General features: G+C 39.7%; 2 protein-coding genes across 3 annotated transcripts in view; one reads left to right on the top strand and one right to left on the bottom strand.

Moving 5' to 3' along the window:
* The window catches only part of CDC73 (cell division cycle 73), a 143075-nt gene that overhangs the window by 57673 nt on the left and 71927 nt on the right, over positions 1–13475 (bottom strand). The gene's annotated exons all lie outside the window — the stretch shown is intronic.
* On the top strand, positions 1403–8393 carry B3GALT2 (Beta-1,3-galactosyltransferase 2). Of its 2 annotated transcripts, none has more exons than XM_015426432.1 (2): positions 1403–1970; positions 6692–8393. In XM_015426432.1, the coding sequence occupies exon 2, from the start codon at positions 6810–6812 to the stop codon at positions 8076–8078; it is 1269 nt and encodes a 422-aa protein (XP_015281918.1). In that variant the 5' UTR covers positions 1403–1970; positions 6692–6809; the 3' UTR covers positions 8079–8393. The 2 variants fall into 2 exon arrangements, with proteins under 2 accessions (XP_015281918.1, XP_015281917.1); XM_015426431.1 differs by having other exon boundaries at positions 1403–1975.

Here is a 13475-nt window from a genome sequence, read left to right as displayed (position 1 = left end):
CGAGATAAAAAAAACTATACCAGATCACGGGGTTCAAAAGGGAAGAAACAGACTCTCCACAATACAGAACAAACGAGGGAATGGTAGAGAGATGAGCTCCCTTAGCTTTCCACTTTCTCCCCTAGTGACATGCTGGGTGTAAGACTGGGACCCTTTCCTCAGAGACCACAATACTCTCAGGGCTTGTTGGCTTTCCTTGTCATTAGAGAGTGACTGCAGCCCCTACCATTTCTCCTAATTAAATCTGTCTCCCTCTGTTGTAATGTAGACTTCACAGGCAGCTATCTAGTTCCAACCTTTATACTTCTTCTCCCTGTTCATGAACACACGGAGAATGCCAGGCAGATGTGCAAGTCATCAGCTTAAACTTTGTGCCACAGAGAATTATATGACACTCATTTGAATAACTTACAGCTAATTCACACTATTTTTAAAGCTTGGGTATTAAGGTTAACTGAATTTAAATGGTAAAATAACCACTCACACACTGCAATGTCAACAGTGACCAATATATTGATGCACAACTGTGTTTAGATGGCTCTTTGCTTACAACCAAAATGGAATCAATAACTGGTTCTTCAGATTATGAATTCCAAACTCATTGCACATTGTATGTGTATGGAGAAGGGCTGCATAAAGAACATCCTCATCCTAGTAATGTTGGGCATATATTAAGATGGATGTATCTGGAAGATCAGGTCATTTTCCTAGTTTCATGTTGCAGTGCTGAACTATATGATACCAAGAAAAACCTACAAATCATGGGATGTCAAGCCAAATAAAATTGCTTGGACTAGACTAATATCACAAAATGTAGACAACATAAAGTTCTGGCAACTGTGGAAGGATTTGTTTTAATTTTGAAGAGTTTCATGGCACACCTTACAGGGTAACAGGTTTCTCATGACATAAGCTTTTATAAGCCAGAGCCCACTTTATGCACATTCATTTTTTTATTATAAGGGTGCACAAGTCTATACACTAAAAATACAGCTTCTGAGGAGTGCTGTAAGCCAACATATTTAATTGCTTGTAGTACTTATGCAATGGACAGATGTGCTTGAATTAAGATAACATCCAGTGTTTTTTTTTAAAAAAAAGCATTTAAAGAGGACTAAATTAAAGCACTAAAGATAAAGGAAGGCAATTGGAGAAAGATACACTCATTAATTTGATCCGTACCACAACAACCCCATTCTCATTTTATTCATCCAACACTGCACTGGATTCTGTATCCTCTATCGAACAGAAGCAAAAGCTCCAAGCTCTCTCTGGCTGCTTTAGGATTTAGTCCAAATGAATGCAAACTATCACGTGGGACTCAGCCAAGCAATGACGTGAAATTCTGCTCTGTCAGAAGACAGCATCTGTCAAAGCCCACATTTAAACTGCTGCCTGCCTGTGCAGCGGCTGAGGAGCTATGGATTGGATTTTGCGGAACAAAACCCTCAGCTAAAAACCGTTTTTTTAAAAAAAGAAAAAATGATTCTCTTTTGGTTACTGCCTAGCAACAATGAAGTGAGAGAAGTAAAGCCCGTTAACGGATGCGAGCGAACAGCTCCAGATTCTAGCTCCTGCTGCTTTGCCTGACATTGCCACTAGAAATATGGATACTGAAAAGAGAACACAGCACTGCATTGTCCAACAAGGGAAACACCAACTGTAAAAGCTTCAATGCTTCCATTGTCAGCAGCAGACAATGCCAGTCAGAACGGAAGCGAGAAGTGCTGCTTCTGTTGCTTGAAGGATGACCAGGGGAAAATCAAGACGAACACCCTGGTGAGCAGGGAAGGGAAGGGAGCAGGAAGCATACTGATGGACACCCTGGATACTGTGAAAAGCAGTCGCAGGCAGCAGGCTGCTGTGGGGGAGATGTGCGCATGGTCGATAACATCTTTTTGGCTGAAGGGATGGCATGCCAAAACTACTTGCAGTGGGCACAATCCTCTTGCCAGAAATGGCCTGATCAAGTAAGGTATGTCAGATCATTGTATAATATTTCATTCAACTGCATGTGCTGGTAGCAGCTTCCAAACATTGTTAACCTCCACATACAAACACTGGAAGCTCTGCTTCCTTTAATGGTGTGTGTGGGGGGATCCAGGAGGGGCTTTTGTTTTTGCTTTGCTGAGAAGAATACCACTGCCTTTACATTTAACAAATCTGTTACTTTCAGTCAAATGTGAAGGCTGTGGAGGATGGAGAAAGGACAGGAGAGAGAGGGAAAAGGATTAGGGTGGATAATCTAGCTATCTGTAGCACTAGTAGAGTCCTGAGACATTTGACTTTACATCTTCTTGCTTTTTAAACAAAATCAGCTAAACAAAATCAGCTAATCAAACTAGGTCAGATTTACCAATCCTTACCTAACGTACGCTTACAATGGTGGTAAACCAGCTATGATGTGATATGTTGAGAACCATCAAAAGCAGATTAGGAAGTCCGATTGTCAGTTCAATACCACCTTCAGTCCTTTCTGCATTTGCTACACTCGCCCCAGCTTAACCTCTGGCACGCAAGCAAAGTTATCATCTGATTCATATAATCAGCTACACCAAATCTGACACACACACACCCTCCACAACAGCTTCAACCATAGTGATCTGAGCTCCCAGCAGCAACCTTGAGATTACTGAGAATACTACAAGTAATATCAGCCAGCATCCCAGAAAGAAGCTTCAATATCCTGTTCCTTCAAGACAGGGTGTATGCCATGCCATCCTAAGTTCTGTCTACCGTGTGACGTTTGCCTTGTTTTGCCATTAAAAAAGCAGTCACTACAATTAAACTGCCTTTGTTTCCAATCATTTAAGTGTCCCAGCCTTGTTTGGAATGCATACTGATGAAGAAAACTGACAAGGAACTCAGGTTACTTATCTGCACTAAAAATTTAAGACCTGAATCTATAGCAGCTTAATAGTTCTTTAGTGGCCAAGTGTTTCCCTTCAAAGAGCTCCCCAACAAACAATACTAAATCATTAAAGCGTGTTAAATATAAATGCGTTTTGCCTGCCTTGGGCAAAACTAACATGCAGTAAAGCTAGTATAAATGTGGGGAGAGAGCCTGCTTTAAAAAGAATGCCTATAGACAAGTGTAATAAAAATAAAAGAAAAACACATTTATATTTAACACAAAACTTTAAAAAGCAGGCTTATACTTCTGATAGGAGCGTTTTCAGAAAATATACCTCTCTCTTTAAAAAACCACTCATTTCAATTATAAGTACTGACCAATTCAGAGATTTTTTTTTTCCACTGGAGCTGCTAGGATTTTTAAATGAACTGAACAGTCCCCCCCCCCCTTTTGGTAAAAGATTAATGCAGATATGTCAAGGCAGATATCGGGCCCTGTATGGTGTTGGTATACAGTTTTTCAGATCTAGTACAGATCTCATGCTTTCCTATTTAGCCTTTCCCTTCTAGGGAGCAGCTGCCTCCCAAGAATTAAGGGAAATATGAACTGGAACACACAAGCCAATGACCACAACCAAATAGTGTCATTATTAGTGCTCTACATTGAGCCTGAGAAACTGAAACCTAATGAGGCATTAGGCATGTAAGTTCTCTTCTAAATATAGGCCAAGAGCCAAACAGGCCCATATCTGAACAGAAAGCACTTCCATACAAACATGGGGAGGGAGAATTGGACACAACTCTGACAGACTCCTAACCTGGACGTAAATGACATGTTTCATATAGTGTGCAGACCTTCATATCTTAATACAACATTCCACAGTATATGCAACAAATATCACAGGAGCCCCATTTACTAGTCACAAAGTAGTAACATAACTCAACCCACATTAAGATACTCAATTATTAATGTTTGTGGTCCAGTAGAATAACTCTCAACACTACCTGTAATCTTATTTTAAGAACACAAAACCATTGTGCAGAAGAATCACGTGAAGAGTATGAAATTGGGGTGATCTGTTTAAGAGACTCCTCTGAACAAGCATCCAATCTTGCATTTATTTTAAAATGTAGTGAGAACAACAAAACTGTATAGTTGGTTAAGCTGTGAAAGACATCCCACCTCCACCCCCAGCAACAATATTATGACAGCCTAAAGTGTAAATTAACAGTGGTTTGGAGAAATACTTTTTAAAAATAATAAAAGTGCTTTCAGTAGTTATTCAAATAAATCCTTGGTAAGCACACAACACATTGAGAGTGCAGTAGGTCAGAATAAGTGTTGAAAACAACTCTCAGTACTAATATGTGCAACAGACCACATATTTACAGAATTTGATTACTTGATTTACTTGCACACCAATAGTTGTGCTTCATGGCCAATCCATTTTTGCATTTAACAAGGAACTGGAAAACCAGTCATTCACTTGGGTAAGGTTTGCTTAATGAATTTCTTTTTAAAAGCATAATTTATGTGCTTAGTTTTGGAGAGAAAGCTTTGTTCCATTCTGCATGTATCTTTTCCGTACTACTAAACACTTAGAGTTGGAAATTGCTACATTTATTTCATCTTGCATTGTCAGTCATTTAATCAAAATTATTCTTTGATTTTCACATATCAATGAACAGATTATCCAAGGCTCAATGCCAGAAGGTACACTTGAGCCTCATTATTCCAGAGGAACTGTTTAAAATTCATTCGCAGCTCATTTATTGTTTCACGGCAAATAGTATTGGAGACTTCAATGTAAACGCAGAAATTGTGTAAATTGCAGAAGGATGTACTGCATAGTACAATTCAAGGCTAAAACCCCCATTTGCTCCTCCTAGTGGTGGTGAAGATGAAGTATAGCTTTTGTTCTGAATGACACAAGACTTCCAAATATTTGCAGCATGTTTCCATTCTGTATGACATACCTTTAATTTGGCCCATTGAGAATTTTACATCTCCGCCTATCTCAAATTCTGGACTTCTGCTATCTGTATACTGCTGATTTTCACTATATATGTATTTTAGCACACACCTCTGTTTTGAGGGTTTAGGTCAGCAACCATCTATATATAGTTTAAACTCAAGTGCCCCTTTTCCATGAGACACTTTTATTAAAAGGAAAGATTTACATTAAAATATGTCATTACGCATACAATATGCTAACATTTTTTAAAAAATTACTAATCCAAGTATTGGCTTTGACATATAGCTAAGTAATTAAATAAACTACCTAAAAAGAACACTTCCCCCCATGAGATTTCCCTGAGTTCAAAATCCTACTGTTTTGGAATAAATTATAACAAATTAAAAACAAAAAACACCTTACAAATTCATACCACGCAATGCAGCTCATTAGTAAGATGATGTGACCAGATTTTAATATGAAATATCATGTAAGTGACACACTGACTCCCTTCTCAAATATCAACTGGAGAATATGTATTGTATTGTATAATCAGGAGGATTATATTCTGCCGCTTGTAGAAAGTCAGCCAACTACACATATTTTGATTCAGTTTCAGGATCATGAATAGAAGAGCCATAAAGGTGTTCCAAAGTGGAAACTGCCTACCTTAAAGTATTCTTTTTCAAGGGTGGAAAGGCTTTTAGTTTGTATGTACGCACTTCAACTTCCACAAAATTGTAAAAAAAGCTATTGGTAAATAGTTCATTAAAAATACAACTATTTAACCATAACAAAATGAGGTGGAGAAAACAGTTCTTAAAAAAAAAAAACAGTTCAGAAGAAAAAGGGTAACATGAACCGAAGTGTTTAGCATTTGTTAATGGTGAAGGATGCTGCAATGAGGTAACTGGACCCTGAAAATTAAATTTTGACAGGTGCATCTTCTCATTGACTTTCTGAACACAGCAGGGACTCAATGGAAACATGCCAAGCTGTGTACTGTGACTAACAGAACTATGCTATGATCAACCTTGCACCGTCTGCCCCACTACAAATACATGATCACTTTGCAAAAGGGGCCTCCGACTGTGAGCCGTGCTACCTTCTGCACGTCAAATCAGTTTTAATTAATGCCAATAAAGCTTCCATCTGGTATCCAGGCCTTTACACACTTGGCCCTTTCCAAAAACCTAATAATCACCCTGCATTTGGTATCTGTTTGTCCCCTTCAAATAGTTTTCACATCTTTATGTTCTAAGCAGGCATTCTTTTACAGTCCATATGGAAAAACATATGGAACATTTTGGACAGGTTGGCACTGTAAAGCCTAAAAAAGGCAACATCAGCAATTCAACACTCAGGGATCCCATGAGAAATCAGCATGGGGCTCAGTCATTAACAGTGCAATCCAGTTACTCTGCACAGGATTATACTGCAAGTCAGTAGATGCAGTACTTCTGTGAAGTCAAGGGGAAAAAAGCTGGTACAGAGTTTTTTCTTTAGAGTGACAACTTGCTATTTAGCCTCTTCTTATTTAGACAAAACAAGCATTAGTGTGGCAGGAAGTGAACAGAATTTGGGTCTATAGGGCAGGGGCTCAAACTACTTTGGAATCCCCAGGTTGGAAGGGTGGGGGGGTACGAATTTCTTAAACCAACCTCTCTCAACAATGCTTGAGGGCAAGCCTCAAGCATTCCCAACAGAAAACAAAGATTGTTTTGCAGTGAAGATTAATACACTTGCAACATTAAGAGTGCTACAATGCTTATTAATAGCAAAGCTTTCCACTTGTTTACGTAGTATTCTCTCCAAGTTGCATAGAAAAATGTAAAGGGCAAACTTTGAAAGCTTGTTCATTCAGTCTTCTGTCACTTTTGCAGAGCTGGTAATTCACTAACCATTTGACGACGGAAGATGAATACCAAGAAATAGCAGTGGATCCAAAAACAAAGCATTTCCTTCAGTCATTCTCACATCCCATTACTGGATACTTACAACATGCTTCAGTGGAGAAGGCGGCACTGCTGCTTTGCCAAGATGACCTGGAATACCAAGCGAACTCTGTTTCGCACCCACTTCATTGGTCTACTCTCTCTTGTGTTCCTTTTTGCTATATTTCTGTTTTTTAATCACCATGACTGGCTGCCTGGCAGAGCTGGATTCAAAGAAAACCCTGTGGCTTACACTACACGTGGATTTAGATCAACGAGAAGTGAGACAAACCACAGCTCTTTGAGAACCATTTGGAAGGAAGCAGTCCCTCAAACCCTCAGGCCACAGACTATTACTAATTCCAACAATACCGAACTGTCACCTCAAGAAGTTACTGGTTTAGAGAACACACTCAGTGCCAACGGGAGTATTTATAACGCAAGAGGTACTGGACATCCAACTTCATATCATTTTAAGTATATCATCAATGAGCCTGAGAAATGCCAGGAGAAAAGTCCATTTCTAATACTACTCATAGCTGCAGAACCAGGCCAAGTGGAAGCCCGACAAGCTATTAGACAAACCTGGGGGAATGAGAGCCTGGCACCTGGGATCCAAATTGTTCGGATTTTTTTGCTGGGTTTAAGTGTGAAGCTAAATGGATACCTTCAGCGAGCTATCCTAGAGGAAAGCAGGCAGTACCATGATATAATCCAACAAGAGTATTTAGACACTTATTACAACTTAACCATCAAAACACTTATGGGGATGAACTGGGTTGCCACTTACTGCCCAAACGTTCCATACGTTATGAAAACAGACAGCGATATGTTTGTCAATACAGAGTATTTAATACATAAGCTTCTGAAGCCAGAATTGTCTCCTAGGCACAAATACTTCACAGGCTATCTAATGAGGGGATATGCACCCAATCGGAACAAAGACAGCAAGTGGTACATGCCACCTGATCTGTACCCAAGTGAACGTTACCCTGTCTTCTGCTCTGGGACAGGCTATGTGTTTTCTGGAGATTTAGCGGAAAAAATTTTTAAGGTTTCATTGAGTATAAGACGTTTACACTTAGAGGATGTGTATGTGGGCATTTGTCTTGCCAAGTTGCGAATTGACCCAATACCCCCACCCAATGAGTTTGTCTTCAATCACTGGCGGGTTTCTTATTCCAGCTGTAAATACAGTCACCTAATTACCTCCCATCAGTTCCAGCCTAGTGAATTGATCAAATACTGGAACCATTTACAACAGAATAAGCACAATGCCTGCGCCAATGCAGCAAAAGAAAAAGCGGGCAAGTATCGCCACCGTAAACTGCACTAGAAGGGACACCTCCCCCAAAGTAGTCCACGTGCAATTTGTAAAAATATGGCTGAAAGCATGTACAGTGGGGAAAATGTGCTTAAAAGGGACAGTCTGTTTAAGACCAAGCACTTAATGATGTTTGAAAATTATTTTTTTAATTTAAAAGAAAAAATCTAATTCTTGAAAAAAGTAGTGTGAAGAAAAGTATTAACCAAAAGGCTTTTGAAATCTGGGAAGAAAACAATGGTATCAAGATATTTGTTTTAATGTGCAATAATAAGCATGCACACTTTGGTGGTACAATTGCTATTTTATGTGCCAATAAAATTTAACTGCGCAAATTTCATACTAAAATTTATTTTTCTAAAAAAAAGAAACATATCTTTTACTATTTCCAATGCCTTATTTTAGGATTCAGAAATAGAATGTAGAACCATGATATAAAGAAATTCCCAAATGGGAATGAAATAGATTACTCTGTCTATTATTCTTGAACAATTAAATACTAGAACAATGTTTTTGGCTATTGGAAGCATGTGTTGGTATTTGGAAACACATGATGTCACCCTGAATTTTTATCATGGTGTTTACTGAGCTGTCAAAACAGATACAGATAACTTGGACACAGTGGGAATGCCGTCAGAACTGGAGTGCTGTAATGTACAAAATATGCATATTTATAAAATGTGCAATTATTTGAATGATTCTAACCCAAGCAGGGCCCCAAGGTGGCTTACAACTATAAAATGTGATACAAACCAACCAACCAAAACTATTCTGTAGCTGGTATTTCATGGGCACTAGCTGTGAACCATAGGTTAAAAGAGAAAAGTTCAAGGGCCCATCAGCTCTTTCCCTCCCTTCAGCTTATACATCTGGCCACACCCTGCCCTTATACTTGCAGGCAGGAAAGAGAAAACACAGCTGAGACAAAGTACAGCTGAAAAGATGCTTTGTCAACAATTCTCCTTCTTCACTTTGTACATGATGCAGCTCTTCTGTGATGCTATTTGTACAGTTCATACTGGGGAAAACAGGCTGCACTTGAATCATTTCACCTAGCTAAAACAGTGTAAAAGGTCCTGATCTTATGACCTATTGTATAACAGTCAGGCAGCACAATGTTAGGATCAGCCAGAGTTTTCATGCTGACGCTATACCGGGACCCTAAAGCACAGGGGCACCTGTGGCTGCCCCTATACTTTCTTCCCTGTACAATGGACAGAAAATATGTAAGTTGCCCAGTGTTCCCTCTAAGCTGATTTAGTGTGAGCTAGCTCACAGTTTTTTAGCCTCCTGCTCACACCTTTTTGTCTTCACTCAGGAAGGATGGCTCCAGAGCAAACTAGTTTATGCAGTAGCCAAATCGCTTGCTCACAACTTTAATGCCAGTCGCTCACAAAGTAGAATTTTTGCTCATAAGACTCCACAGCTTAGCGGGAACACTGGTTGCAGCAGGGAAAGAGAGGGGATCAACCTGTAGCACTTATTGTGCAATCTCTGAAAGCCAGGAAAGCAACCTCTGTATTTATTTTCCATACAGATGATCTGAAATCCATCACAGCAAATTCTCAAAATTTCTTCTTAGAGGCCCCAGGAGTTTAAGTATTATACTCATTCTTTAAAAGAATTCCATGTGCAGCTAACAATGAGATTCTATTTACAAAGTCTGAAGGCATCACAGTAAAGTGCATCTGACCTCTTTATAAAATGTATTCTCACATCTTGTTCTATTTCATTGCAAAATTTGGTCTATCGGCCGATGACAATTTACCAACCATGTTTTAATCATATCAACCCAGTCTCTGGCTGTCCAAATGTTATGGTCATCTCTCTCAAAAGCTGTTAACAATGTAAACTCTGTTTTAAAAACCTGCAAAAATCCCAGGATAAGTTTTAAATGATGGCTGTGTAAGATTCTTCCCCACTGCTCTCCTCAGAAGCCTCTCCCAACAGCTCTGAAAGGAGCTTGAGATCAGGAAGGAAATCAGCACAGTACTTTCTCCATTTCCAGACCCCCTGCCTAATCATAAAAAAAGAGTTCTATGTGTTTTCCTTCAGAAGCCAGAATTTAAACAGCTAACCACAGGCTTGACATGTGCTTTTCTCCTCCTTGGTTCTGAGTCTTTATTTCCTAGTGTCTTCACAACCAGGGCAGTGGAGATGTGTCTCTAACAGTAAGTCTCCTCATCCCTTCTGGCATCCTAGTGCCCTCTACAATGGGAAGGCAGAGCGTTTTGGAGTCAGCCTGATAGTCTTCCTGTCTGCCCTATCCAGCAGACCATGAAGCTGTGTTGATTGCCCATCCATAGAATGTCACTGGAGTTTGGAGGTCTGAAGTGTGACCTGGACAGACTGAATTATCTAATTTCTTTCTCCTTACTCAGAAATGCATACACAAACCTTATGAGGGGAGAAAGGCATTGTATACATTTAGTAAAATAAAATAAAATAAAAACAAGGCTGTGTGTACACAAAGACCACTATGTGGGAAAAACTGGCAGGTGGCAAAGTTGAGAAAACCTTGCTAGCAGCAGTCAAGTCAGACATTTATTAAGGCATCCCCCCTCTCCTTGCAGCCTGGGCGTGGGCAACAACATGAGATGAAGGACAAGAGCTAAACAGCTCTTGACTGTTAGCCTAGGGCCAATGATAGTCAGCCCAGAATGAAATCGGCACAGGATATGATTGTTCTTGTCTTATTTAAAATTTGTTTAAATTGGTGATTTTGGAAAATTCATCCCTTTGGAATGAAATGTAACACAGAATATGCCAAATAAATAAAAATAATATTTTTAAAACAACTTCAAACAATCATCAGATTCTCATTAGGAGACTGGTAAAGAGACAAAGACTTCCCCTTCAAGTTTAAGAGTGCTGGAATTGCAGCATTAAGCTTCCACGAGCACATACAGGCACATATTCATGTATATAAAAGCCAAATGAATATGTGGTTCAGTTCACCAGTGCCCGGGTCAGCAAAATTGTCAAGAGTCTGCCAGTTTTTGCATCATACAACAGGATCTATTGTGGATCTGTCTTCAGAGTGATGCTCCACAGCACTGGAAGCCTCTGCTATCCATGTAGCATCATTGCTGGATCAAGTTATATGAATTTTCAAAATTCTACTTTTTTGCTCAGACCTCTAAAATGTGCTTCAGTTCTATTGAAAAAGTCAAAGGGGGAAAATTATACCTACCAACAGAGTCTAAGAATTCGGATGGAAAGTCTTTCAGATAAACTGAAACACGCCCAACATCTTTCTCAGGGGACCATGAATTGGCCCATTGGTGTCTTTGTGCCCATGATCAATTTAGCAACATATGTCTGCACAATTCTTTATTACCTGGATGCATCCAAATTAAAATCAGAATTTCTTGCCCAGCCTGGAAGGAAACTGCTTCACTGGTTTTTAGTGTGCATTTGTGAAGGCTGAATGATGAGCTCATTAAAGGGAAAGTGAACTTCAGAATATATTTTTTTTAAATCTGGAAATGGAGATATTGATAGTCACTACACTAATGCAGATGAGAGTTTCCTGGGGAACAGAGCTTGTTGTTAGAATTTAACATTGCACTGCCAAATAGCCTTTTTTCATAGAATGTCTACTAAAGAAGAGATCAGGTGGCAGCGATGGAAAAGATCTCAGCCTAAAATCTGGAAGAGGCAGTGCCAGCCAGAGCAGACAATGTTCAGCTACAGCAAGAGTGTCAAACATAAAGCCTGGGTGCTGAAATCAGCCCATACAGAGCTCTTATGTGACCCATGAACAACTAGTGCAAGGAAGAGAACAGGAGACTGCTGGGGGGGGGAGCGGGGGGAGCAACTCCAATTATGCTTTCAGCATGGTGGAACAGTCTCATCTACACCAGTCAAGCAGTGTGGGAGTGTCTGCCCAGTGCTGCTCCGCTGGCTCTCCAGTCCACCCCTATGGGTTTTCATCTGTATTCCCCCCCAGCCCATGGGGCCTTGCATACATCAACTTGAAGCTAACCAGCTGCTGTCCTTTATACAGTTTATATCTCCAGTACCTGGCATTATGTTTTATGGCACACATGGCTCAGCCCGACAAAGTGACATTTATGTCAGATCCGGCCCTCGTAATAAATGAGTTTGACACCCCACAGCTAGAGGGTCTAATGACTTCACTCAGTTAAGGCCAGTTTTATATCACTTTGATCCAAACCTCATATTCTGCTGGTGGAAAGACGCAGGGTGGGAAAGTTCCATTCTGTGAGCTAAGCTCTACTCGTAGTGTCCTGGAACCAACTCTATTTTGTTGTTGTCTTACAATATCACTGAAACTCACTCCCTACCTCTGTTACTTTGTTTGCAAAATCAGTCAAATTATAAGAGCTAGTGTGGCCTCTGTATAGTGTTGAAATCACATTTCACTTATGGGGCTCACTGGCTGACTCTGAAAAAAGTCACCCTTAGCTTTGGTATCTGGTACCCTACTTTGGTGGCACAGGGAACATGAAGATAAAAGATTGAATCATATTAATTGATCTACAGAACTACTACCTGACAAGATTCACTATAAAGGCAAGTGCTAAGAGAACTTAAACTAATAAGATATATTCTTGTTTTAACAAATAACATAAATGTTAAAAAAGAAGATTTCAATATCTTTTAAAGGATCACTGTAGTTACCCGGTTAGGCAAGGGGGCACAAAGAAGTGCAAGACGGAGAGGTGGAAGTCCATTTCCATGTCAAAGTCACAAACTGCTTTGCAATTACTCTGATTGCAAGGCATACTCAACTACACCCTGAGCAGAGGTAATACTAGAGGAGGAAAGTGACATGAAAGCATAATAGTAGGTCGATAATTCCAAAGAAAATCTACACAGAAATCAGTCAATGAATATTAAAGTAACGAAAGAACATACTATAGACCCGCTGTAACTAATGTTGAAGTACATTTTCATTTACAGGGGAAATGTTAATTGCAGCCCTGATTTTTAGTGGTGCATCTCAGAGATATGTAACCTGACTACCAAATGTTACCATCCTTTCACAGTTAAATGACTATAAAAGGAGTCAACCAAACACGGATATAGATGAAAACTACCCTGTTGCCTTCATGCGATCACCATGGCAACAGTTATAAGAGTGCTCTCCTAAGTATTTAATATCTGACAGCTTCACGATAACGTTATCTGAATGATGGTAGGGCCACAGTTGACTTCAGGAGCTAACTGATCTGCGACTCAAAATTGCAGCATATTAACCATTCTCCTTAGGCTACAGTGGGAGTTGAATTTTAGCAGAGAAGCCATGAATGCCTTTAAAACAGAAATCTGCTAAAAAAAAAAAAATTAAAACCCCAAACTCCCAACCAACCGCTTTAGGAAGTCTCACCATTAAAAACACCTGAAAAAAAATACTGTCCTCAGATCTCATGGGTTTCTTGA

This window comes from Gekko japonicus, unplaced genomic scaffold (genome assembly GCF_001447785.1).
Source record: "Gekko japonicus isolate JY-2015 unplaced genomic scaffold, Gekko_japonicus_V1.1 scaffold930, whole genome shotgun sequence".
Classification (NCBI taxonomy): Eukaryota; Metazoa; Chordata; class Lepidosauria; order Squamata; family Gekkonidae; genus Gekko; species Gekko japonicus.
Note: the sequence above shows the minus strand (reverse complement) of the source record. Positions and strands in the feature narration are given on the sequence as shown.